Genomic DNA, 12,452 nt, shown 5'->3' on the forward strand with positions numbered 1-12,452 from the left:
GATATCTGTCCGGGAAGAGCAATTAACAGGCTTGCATAGGGCTGCTGCTTTGAAGTCGGATATCCCCGTTTCCCCAGATACGATTTTCAAAAATCTGGTACCCCTGGAAAAATAGGACCCTCAGCTATTAGCATAGGGCCCTCAGACTCCTGGGACCCTTGTCCAACTGCCCATTACACCCAAGGAAAAAGATGGCCCTGGTTAATTTACCCGGTACCCTGACTGTATGGGAAATATTACACACAATCAGGGAGCCTTGAAAAGTGATACATTTCACGTGATAAAGTACCAGCAAATCAGCTCCTAACTGACATGTTACAGAGTGGTTTGAACAATGACAGGAGCTGGTTGGTTGGTACTTTATCACTGTGAAATGTATCACTTTTCCAGGCTTAGTACATCTGACACTATTGTATGAGCCAACTAGTTGCCCTTTTGTGAACATACCTTTATGCTCCCAGCAGATGAGCTCATATATTTATTTCCTACCCCTTCTATCCCTTAATGAAAATGTGGCTTCATAAACCTGTAGATTTTAACTGTGTACTTGTCTCATTAATCTGTATTTTACCACTTACTTTATCTGTATTTATTTATATCAACCTAGTTTGTAGTTTAACATTAATATATTCCCCCAATAAGTAGTTAATAGTATATCTTATTTTTGTTATATGACATTTATGCAAACATTGCATCATATTCTGCCTAACTGTCCCCTTTGATCAGCCATTATTTCCTGGTATAAAAATAACAGGCTTTAGATTTGCAAGATTAGAACAGGGTATTCCCTATAAGGATAAACAGGTTGGGTATGACAAGTCAACAGATGCAATTTTATCACTTCAAATCAACATTGGGCAATCAATATGTAGGAGCACCTTACTCTTACCATTACGCTCTCCCCTCACTGCACTGCACTACAGTACATCCAGGGCCATCAAGACTTTGGACAGGCCCTGGGTTTTGCGGATTGTGGTCACTGGAGGGGTATGCAGTTAAGCCCCCTTGTTGCATTCACAAATATGGTATGCACTGGGGACCAGTGACGTGCGGTGGGGTGAGGCAGAGGCGTCACTAGGGTTGGTGTCACCCGGTGTGGTAACTCATGGTGTCACCCCCCCCATGGACCTTCTCCCATATCACACCACACGCAATCCTTAGAAATGTTTTTGTACTAGTTTTACTTGTAAGTCATAATTCCTGTATATCACTGAATGCGATGGCAATAGTAGTGACATAGGACCCTATTTAGGTTGGTTTGCATATTCTGCTTAAAAGCAGAATCTGCAATCGTTTCTGTAGCATGCTGGGGTCCGTCCAGGATGCTAATTGGCATCCAGCGATGCGATTTCAATTATTTTGCGATCACATCGCTGAAGCAGATACGAAGGATGACCCCCTGCAGACGTAGCTAGGCTGCGTATGCAGGCAATGCACCGCCATTTTTCGGGTTGCAGTGGGTGCGTGTGATGTCACATAGCCGCCCCAAAAAAGCTCTGATCCCCTTTCCCAACCACACCCTGCTACGCCGGCCCCCAATGAAAGTGCAGTCCCTCAGGGATGCGACCGCACTTTGATTGCATGCTCACTGTCAGCGTGGCGCATTTTAGCAATTTTATTGCTAAAATTAAATGCAACCAGAATAATGTCCATAATTGAGTATGAGCCGAAATTCACATTATACAACACAGAATGAGCCGAAATTCACATCATAGAACACAGATTGATCCGAAATTCACATAATAGCACACTGAATGAGCCGAAATTCACATTATAGCACACTGAATGATCCGAAATTCATATTGTAGCACACTGAATGAGCCGAAATTCACATCATAGAACACAGAATGATCCAAAATTCACATTATAGCACACTGAATGATCCGAAATTCACATTGTAGCACTCTGAATGAGCCGAAATTCACATTGTAACACACTGAATGATCCGAAATTCATATTGTAGCACACTGAATGAGCCGAAATTCACATCATAGAACACAGAATGATCCAAAATTCACATTATAGCACACTGAATGATCCGAAATTCACATTGTAGCACTCTGAATGAGCCGAAATTCACATTGTAACACACTGAATGATCCGAAATTCACATTATAGCACACTGAATGAGCCGAAACTCACATTATAGCACACTGAATGAGCCGAAACTCACATTGTTGCACACTGAATGAGCCGAAACTCACATTGTAGCACACTGAATGAGCCGAAATTCACATTGTAGCACACTGAATGAGCCGAAATTCACATTATAGCACACTGAATGAGCCGACATTCACATTGTAGCACACTGAATGAGCCGAAACTCACATTGTAGCACACTGAATGAGCTGACATTCACATTGTAACACACTGAATGATCCGAAATTCACATTGTAGCACTCTGAATGAGCCGAAATTCACATTGTAACACACTGAATGATCCGAAATTCACATTGTAGCACACTGAATGAGCCGAAACTAACATTGTAGCACACTGACTGAGCCAAAATTCACATTAAAGCACACAGTATTATCCAAAATTCAGGGACAGGGAGAGTGACAGCAGGGACAGTGACAGAGGGACAGTGACAGAGGGACAGTGACAGCAGGGACAGTGACAGAGGTGCAGTGACAGAGGGACAGTGACAGCGGTGACAGCAGTGACAGAGGTATAGTGACAGCAGGGACAGTGACAGAGGTATACTGACAGCAGAGACAGTGACAGAGGTGCAGTGACAGAGGGACAGTGACAGCGGTGACAGCAGGGACAGTGACAGAGGTATAGTGACAGCAGGGACAGTGACAGAGGTATACTGACAGCAGGGACAGTGACAGAGGTGCAGTGACAGAGGGACAGTGACAGCGGTGACAGCAGGGACAGTGACAGAGGTATAGTGACAGCAGGGACAGTGACAGAGGTATAGTGACAGCAGGGACAGTGACAGAGGGACAGTGACAGCGGTGACAGCAGTGACAGAGGTATAGTGACAGCAGGGACAGTGACAGAGGTATACTGACAGCAGGGACAGTGACAGAGGTGCAGTGACAGAGGGACAGTGACAGCGGTGACAGCAGGGACAGTGACAGAGGTATAGTGACAGCAGGGACCGTGACAGCAGGGACAGTGACAGAGGTATAGTGACAGCAGGGCCAGTGACAGAGGTATAGTGACAGCAGGGACCGTGACAGCAGGGACAGTGACAGAGGTATAGTGACAGCAGGGACAGTGACAGAGGTATAGTGACAGCAGGGACAGTGAGAGGTATAGTGACAGCAGGGACAGTGACAGAGGTATACTGACAGCAGGGACAGTGACAGAGGTGCAGTGACAGAGGGACAGTGACAGCGGTGACAGCAGGGACAGTGACAGAGGTATAGTGACAGCAGGGACCGTGACAGCAGGGACAGTGAGAGGTATAGTGACAGCAGGGACAGTGACAGCAGGGACAGTGACTGAAGTATAGTGACAGAGGTACAGTGACAGCAGGGAAAGTGAGTGACAGCAGTGACAGGGACATAGGGAAGCAGGGTAAGTACCTGAGCAGCGGAGGGGGGTGTAGTAGGCGGCCCTAGGCAGCGGAGGAAGTGGGCTGCGGTGTGCAGAACGTGGCCGGCGGCAGTGAGGAGAATGGCAAGCTGCAAGCGGTGCCGGCGCGCAAGATGACGTCATGAGGAGTGACGTACAGCGACCGGCATCCTGGCTGAGGAGACTGTCAGGAACCGCCAGTACGGACCCGGCGGCGGTATTCAGGCAGCGATTTGAGTCAGCAGGGGGATGCGATCATAACAAGAGGACGCCGCGGCACAGTTATGATCGTGCAACCCCCCCCCCCCCCCTCCCCCTCCGAGCAGGTGCATGTGCGCCGCGGCTGGGTCCGTGCTTTCTGACACATTGTCAGTGTAATGGTAGGAATGCGACAGGTGTGAGGCTCTTGTTTGCTGTCACCCCACTGAAGGGTGACACCCGGGTGCGGGCCGCACCCCCCGCACCCGCCTCATGACGCCACTGGGGTGAGGCAGGTGAGGCAGAGCCTTTCCTGTCATACTAGCGTTTGTGCCAGAGTTTTGACTGTTTAAAGTATATGAAAAATACAAATAATTTGTTTGAAATATCTTCTTTGCATTATTCTAATCATTTTTACAGCCAAAACTCTGGAGTAAAAAGTCTATGGCTTATCTTTTCCGCACATCTCTGATCAAAACTCACCAAATTTCCAGGAGTTTATACAGCTGCACCTGTGTATAATTCCCATATGTACCCTTTGGCTCATATATTGCATGTAAATCTGGCTCTGGGGCTAGCCAGTGTCTCCTGAGCCATTTAGCTCACCGCACGTCAGTGCTGGGGACAAATATCATGTCTTCTTGAGGGGTTTTGGTTATGCTGTCCCGAGTACATCAACCTAGCAATTACAAAGGCTAAAAAATCCATCACCAGGCAACAACTTGTTACACAGCGTCAGTGCAAGGATCTACAAAATTTCCAAGCATAACCCTTGGTTTTGTATAAATATCAGCAACCCCAAACATTATTTTTTCCCTTCCCTATAATAAGCACATTGATCCGTGACTCTACCCTCCACCAAATCATAGCTCTTTTTGTAAAAATGTAACAATATAGTATTAAACTATGATAAAGGTTAATTCTTCCACTCTTTGCAATGACTGCAGGTGTTTTTTTTTTTGTTTTTTTTTTTAAAGTTCTAGGCATGGATGTTAAATGCAGTGTCTACCCAGACATCACATTTTCTTCCCTTACAAGAACTAATGCATGCCTCACAACAAGTATCCTGATTTATATTTGACAGCCACTACTGGGAGGCTCTGTCCCAACATTCCAATCAGGACAGTTTGGTTCTGTAGGTCAGAGAGGTTTAGCAGGTATGTCCTGATTATTGAAGCTCTGCCAGAGCAGCTGTGTATAGATGCATGGCAATAAATGGATGATTAGAGGGAAGAGGAGGGTCTCAAAGGGCAACCTAATGCTTCAAATCAATATGAATACCCTCGGGTATGTTGTCATGGCACCATCATTATGTGACCATGCATACATTGTGATGTGGCCATGCCATTGTCCCGAATCTTAACACTCTAAATTTGGGAAGTACAGTATTCCACAAAGTATTCCTTTGTCAAAACTTGCTACAATGCTTAGCTACTAAATAAATGAGACTAATTAAACTCTTTATAGAAATACATATTTATTTAAAATATCAAATGAAAGCAAGAAAGATGGAAGCAGTGAAAGGGTGTTTAATTATTGAAAAACATGTAGCACACATATATTTTTTTGGTATACAAAAAATAGATAAGAGGTCAACTAAAGATGGAGAAAATGTTAGAACAGCGCAATAGCCAGCTTCCCGAAGAGACTGCTCTGAATTGCGTGACCGTAGGTGGGCGGTGTTATCTGCATTGCGGCAGATGCTCAACTGCAGCATTTACATAACTAAAATTTGCTTAATCTGTAGAACTTTAACACATTTTATATTTCTCTATTTATTACTTTTCTTTCCATAGTAAACTCTAGTATCAATGTATGGTATCTGTGAAAAGCTTCAAATGATCATACAAATAACAAGATAAATGTCACTTGTTGCTGATCGCACCCCCTTACTGGATCTGACCCTGGCTGAGCGGCACACAGCGCCCCCGCTGCAGGTCGTATAAAAAGTATTTCCTACACTCTGCAATTAGGCCATGTTCCCTTTCATTACCGAGACCTGGGAATCCTTTCTACAGCCCTCATGGTCCAGGAGAGCTCCTCAAACTTTGAGAGTGTCCCAGACATTCCAAGGGAGCAAGCAAGTATGGATATGCAGGATACACTTCTCAAACACCACAGACCCTAAGGGTCATTTATAAAACATTCAAAATTGCAATTGTCCAAATACTCTTGTGATGTCACAGATCTACTTTTACACTTATTCTGCAGTGAATGGCCAAAGTGACTACTGCTACTCGGTTTAGAAGGAGTTGGATAGATCAGGGACTTTCCATGCTGAGTGATGATCAAGTGCATGATGGTATCTAGTTTTCACATAAGTAGAGACAAGAATTGTAATTGAATGTGCATCTTGACATATACTTGACATATACTTGGTACACAATTCTACATTATGGAGTGGCAGCTTGACAGAAAATGTAAAGCAAATTATGTGTATAGATGTATGCATGCGCAGGGGCAGCTGGGTAAAAAGAAAGCCTGAGTTGACTGCGTGGGAGGAGCTTCAGCTCTTTTAAGTAGAGTGAGGAGGTCGTTGTGTACAACATAACACTGAAGTATTTTCCTTATGGTTCATATCTAAAATTTACAATGTGCAGTTAAATGTTCCTTTAAAATGATATGCTTCATTTGATGATGCTTTGATTATGTCCCACTACATTATGCTGCTATATAGAGGGTTCCTGAACAGGAAATGTGAAGTACAATATAAAGTTGCTTATGGTACATATATACATTTTAAATACATATCAGTGAATGTTACAACCTGTATCAGCAGTACTTTTTACATCAAATAAAATAAAAAAACACAGCATGTAATGCATTGTATGTTTCCCAGATCTCTTGCATTGTTAAAGAGTTTTGACTTAAGCGAGTTTCTTCCATCTCAATAGGGAGGCCACTGCGTGAATCACATAAACCAGGGTAGCAAGATAGGCAAACACCTGCAAAAGGAAGCCACATGTAAGCTGTGAGGAAATTATTCTGCTGTGCTATACAAACATAAAACATTCAACATTTTTTGTATCATACTTTGAGCCCCATTAAACAACACATGTTAATACCAGTGGCATGTTTTATTTAGTATCACTGCGATACTATGGAATATGCAGCTGGTATTCAGCATTACTTACTTCGCCAGCAAGGTCCAGCGATGTCTGCTTCCTCAGCGGTGTTCTCAGCTCTGCTGCTGGCAGCATAACGCTGCCAGCTACGGGCTGCAAAGTCATGCGCAACGTCCAGTCTGCATATGTGCATGACAGTTTCACCAGGCGGGGACCCAGCAATGCCCGGAAGGCTTCACTGAAGCTGGAAAGGCAGCGCTGGGGACCCATTGCCGGTAATCGGGATTATACCACTCTTGCCATCTATAGATTAATATTGAAAGCAGGACATAACCCCTTTGGCGAGTGCTAAAAGGATTATGTATCGGTGATAACTGGGGGCCTTTTGGGGAGATGTACTAAGCTTTGGAAAATGTGGAGAAGTGGAGAGAGATAAACTACCAACCAATTCGCTCCTGACTGTCATGTAACATGGCAGTTTGGAGTTGACTGGCTGGTACTTTATACCTCTCTATATTATATATGTGCATTTCAGTTTTCAAAACATTTCATACCTGCAGAAAGTCAATTTAGTTTTACTCAAAGATTTACATGTAGCGTCTCATAAATAAGATGTGACAAATGTAAGCAATTTCATGTAGATGAGTTCTGTTCAGAACAACATTGTACTATATTTTGGCCTTAACATATTGTCATCAGTAGACTGCTATTTTCAGATAGTGGAAATTTGGAAACAGTGGACCATAGAGATATTGGTAAATGGTGTTACACATGGAGCGTCTTAACCTTGCAGAGAACTACTGCATGAAATCATAGAGATTATAGTCAATGAAACATGCTAACCCAACCAAGAAAGTAGATTTATCCCAATGGCTGTATCTTGAAGTTGTTAAAAAAAAAATCCCAAATCAAAGATCCAATTCAAATCACGGAATAAAACTACAATTACTGTGCTCTACCCATTTTATTTTTCTATTTTTTGTTGTTGTACTGTATATGTATTTTGATATATTAATTCAATGATGTTATACTGCTGTATGGGTTTTCTTTCTTTTAGGCTTCTATTACACATTATAATCACCAATATTATTTATTTGAGACTGACTCTTGTTGTCTTGACCTTTTTTATGGTTGGCTCCTCTATGTGAGTCCAGTGTCAATTAATTAATGTAAGATTACAGTTAATATATTTTCTACAGTATGTTTCATAGAATTTACACAGTTACATATGCTAGTCAGTTAGTTAGTTAGTTAGACTGAGCTCCCAGTAATAGGTTGCCTTAATGTGATTGTGATATAGGACTCACGGACAATATTGAACAACATAATATTATTCTAAAAAATCTATACAGTAGATATGATATTATTGTATTCAAATTTATTTCTTCTATGATAAGTGTGTATTTAAAAGAATGAGTTTTTGATTAACTGATTGATTGACTGACATATATTCCTATATTATTTCCATTCTTTACCTACACTCTGCACAGATATCTGGTGAACATATGCGGCGGGATGTAATGGCGTCTGAGTTTGTCAGAGGTGAGGGACGCCCGTCGAACGCTGACTTTTTTTTTAAGTGCCAATCATTTACAAGGCATGGTTTTACTGTAAACAATTGCCGCTTAAAAAAAAAGTCCAAGTTTGGCCAGAATCCCGCATCTCTGGCAAACTTCAAAGTTATTACATCTCGCCGAATGTTTAACACATAACAGCAGACCTATATATATTGCTCTATTTAAAGACTCATCAAATAAATATGTTATTGGGTTTGAACAGAGCTGTAACTAGACTTTTTGTTGCCCTGTGCCAGAAGGAGAATTGGTGCCCCCCCCCCCCCCCTTTATTTTTCTGACATCAGGATCCCGAACGCTAAAAATGCCGGCAGTTGGAATGCTGACCCACAGGTTCTATTCCCACTCATGGGTGTCCACAACACCCATAGAGTGGGAATAGAACCTGTGGCAAACGCAGCAAGCCACCGAGCCCACTGTGTGGCGAGCACAGCGAGCCCGCAAGGGGCTTATTTGCGCTCGCCATCCCCCCCCCCCGCCGGCATTTTACTGCCGGGATCCCTGTGTCGGTATCTGACCGCCGGGATCCCAGCAGCCGGCATAACATGCCAAATATATATATATATATTAAATTGAGCAGATTCATGCAGCCACACATCCAATCCCTTGCAGCCACACACTACATAGATCTGCCCATCCGCAACGCTGATCAACCCTTCACAAAGTACAAGGTAAACTTCAAATAGTTAAAACTCTCCAGCTTGTAATAGCTTTCTATGCAAGGACAGATAACTCAATGAATAGAGTGTCTGACTGCAATGTCATAGGCAATGGGTTTGACTTTAGAGCACATCAGCATCCCGAAATGTAATAAAGGACACACTGAACAACAAAGAGCTGTCAAGTCAAATCCATGAATACTATATAGTGTAGTTATCACCAACAAAAGAGGTGGGGGTAGGAGACAGGGGCAGTCAGGAGATGCTGGGCTTCAAAAAGGGGGGAAGCTGCAAGTGAAAGTAATTAGATAATTCATAATTGACAAGTGCTGCCAACAGCGCCCCCTACCCTGCAGCGCTATGTGCAGAGCACACTCCACACACACCTAGTTACAGCCCTGGTTTTAAAAAACATGATATATGGAAGTTATATTATTTTTATATATTGGTGACAATCACAGATACATGATATTCATTCATGAAATAGAAAAATATGTATGTCATAGTTACCACTGCAGCAATGTTCTCTTGATAAACCTTTCCAGTCCCTCGCAAAGCTATTGTCGCGTAGGCCTGCAGCACTGATGCACTCAGGTAGAACAGTGCAGCAGTAAAGTGATAAAAGGCATCCTGGAAAACATGATAACATATATGTAAGTACGACAGGTGAGGGATTGTGTATATATATAGATCTATAGGATATGTAATAGGGTGTGAGAATTAGAAAGAGAGATTTTGGGAGAGTTTTGTTTTTTTAAAGTGGCAATCATTTGCATGGCAAAATCAACCTGATTTTGCCATGTAAATGATTGCCACTATCCCAATATCTACCCTCTACATTAAACATATTAACCACTCTTTTCTCATCCTCCCAATTCTGTATCCCAACCCACACCCTGAACAGCCCATGATTCTTTCCAGTCTTTCAGAGTAGTGTCCAGACATGCATCTGCCCACATACACATCTCTAATCTTCATCCTGCAATCACCCCCTTTCATTGAAATTTATCCCAGATCCCATTTTTTTCAGTATCCTTGCTACCCCTCCCATACTCACACACAGTGCCCCCCCCCCCCACACACAGACACACACACATACACATACAAAAACACACCCAGTGCTTTTAGCTCTGCCACTCCACGACATATTTCCTGCAAAGTAACCCACACACTGGTTCATGTGAGAGAGAGCTCAACAACTCTGTTGGGAAGGTTGCTGCTCAATTTTCTTAAATGGTCCACCCCAGAATGGTGTTATTCTATGGCCAGGGTACCATTACTTTGCCAATGAAGATTCAGCTAGTGAGCTCTGCACAAGATAATGCATTTCTTTATAGCACACTGGTTTCAGAGTGTTGCTAGCTTTGTTCATTGCCCTAACACCAGTGCTGAAAGTATGGCGGTGCGGGGTGGTACTACGTATCAGTAAGAAATTGACAGCCGTCCACCTTACTGTGTGTGTGTCAGGAGAGGAGAGCGCAGCGCGCTCCTCTCCTGCCCCTCATTGCTCAGTCCGGCGGCGTGTAGGATCTCAAACCAGCCGCTGGTTCGTGAGCCAATCAGAGCTCGCAGACCAGTAGTTTCATTCATATATTAATTGGATGTTTGGAATGCTGGTATTTGATGCAAGTTACTTAGAATTTCATCCAGTGGAACTCATTAACATTGTTTCACCTAGTTCACTGGATACACGTCAAGTTTAGATGTAATGCTCAGCTTGTGATGAGCAATTTTGGAGAAAGCTTAATCAATGTATGGCGTGAAAGATGTGTAAGTGTGTAGGGGTAAACTTGCCACTTAAAAGGACAGGGGTGCCACCAGAATGTGTGGTTTCTCAGCTCAGCAGAAAAAAATGCTATGCATATAATAACACTGTGTGTTTCATCAGACTAGTGTCCCGCAATCATTCAGGGACCAACACTTCTTAAAGAACCATTGTCTATTAGCATTAGGTGGTTGAACAGCTATTCACTCAGGAAGCATGCTAACCTGTTATTGTCCATTTTGTTTGTACGGTTTTAGGTTACCAGTTAAAAGGATTGTTCAGCAGGATTGTAAGATTCCATGCAGAATTCTGCTTATGATTTGCAGAAGATCAAGCAGGAATTTAAATTGGTTTGCATATGCAGCCCAATGGATTACAGTATCTTTAAATATCAACTCTTGGTGTTGTTCTTAAGATGGTTCCTGGTATGCTCCAACAAACTCCTTTCTTACCCTGCTGGACGTTCAGTCAATATTGCTATTGATCCAGAGTGTTGTGTAAATTATAGGCACTAGATATTGTAAGGGGTATTGGTGAAGGGTCAGTGCTGGCCAAGGTAGACATTGAGTCTGCTTGAGACTACCCCCTTACATCCTGATTTTTTTGTTTTATGGGTTTTCATTTTGAAGGCCAGTTTCACATTGATCAGTGTTTTGGTTTGGGGTGCTTTGTTTGAATATTTGAATACATTTTTTAATTGATGCACAATGTCATACTGTCATTGTGCATTTTCTGATGACTTCTTTATAGTCAATGAAGGATTGCATGATGTATGCTGAGATTATTTTTTCAGTGCATGACATTATTTGCAGCATTAGAATCCCAATCCCAAAGGATAAGACAGTGGGTTTCTTTCTGTCTTAATTGAGTTTTGTGGCCGATACAGTGACAACCTTTTTTCGGTTGACACAGGATAGAATCCAGCAGATGCATGGACAGTTGGAGTTGGTTTTAATGTCTACAGACATTTCTCACAAGAAGGATCAGTAATTTTTGGGCCAGTTGAAAACTGTGTGCCACATGATTCTGATGGGTAGGGATATTTTTTATTCTAATGCGTAGGCCTATTTTGGCACAAACCAGAGATGGCTAGGGCTCGTATGAAAGAGCTTCATCATTTTGTGCATTATTTTAATGAATTATGAAAGGATTTACAGATTTGGGGTATGTTCTTGGAGGCATTTCACGGCACCTTAATTTGGCAGTCATGTATAACCCTACAGCTCTTTACAGTGGTGTTGGTTGGTTTTGGAGATTAACTTGGGGAGCATAGTGTGCTTCCTGTTGGATTTTCGTAGGAGGTCTGATGGCAAATTTATTGCTGTAGGAGCTTTTCCCTATAATTGTTGCATTGAAGCTTTGGGTGGGTCAATTGAGGGGAAACCACATAGTATTCTAGGTATAGTCAACAATTGACTGCATGCGCAGTTTCACAATTATCAGGAAACTACGCTCAGAATGACTCCTGCGTGACTCCTGCGATCCGTACTGAATGAGGACCACAGACCACAGGGATCAGGCAAGCTATATTCTCTACTGCCAGGAAAGGATAGGCAACTATGACCTTATGTGTTCCTAAATATACCCTATCATGTCTCATTTTGGTGGACAGCAAATGCATGACTGCCCATGTTACTCAGACCTTTTCTAGCATCCATCTACACT

At 42.7% G+C, this 12,452-nt stretch overlaps 1 protein-coding gene across 1 annotated transcript in view; it reads right to left on the bottom strand.

The window, feature by feature from the left end:
- Positions 1-5,218: 5,218 nt before the first annotated feature.
- MAL (mal, T cell differentiation protein) overlaps positions 5,219-12,452 on the bottom strand; it is a 51,906-nt gene continuing 44,672 nt past the window's right edge. The window contains exons 3-4 of the mRNA XM_063918079.1: positions 9,533-9,652; positions 5,219-6,669 (exon numbers count right to left, since the gene is read on the bottom strand). Of these exons, the coding sequence (XP_063774149.1) occupies positions 6,592-6,669; positions 9,533-9,652 (198 nt within the window). The 3' untranslated portion in view covers positions 5,219-6,591. The remainder of the gene's footprint in view (positions 6,670-9,532; positions 9,653-12,452) is intronic.

The sequence above is a fragment of the Pseudophryne corroboree genome, chromosome 4, assembly GCF_028390025.1.
Source record: "Pseudophryne corroboree isolate aPseCor3 chromosome 4, aPseCor3.hap2, whole genome shotgun sequence".
Classification (NCBI taxonomy): domain Eukaryota; kingdom Metazoa; phylum Chordata; class Amphibia; order Anura; family Myobatrachidae; genus Pseudophryne; species Pseudophryne corroboree.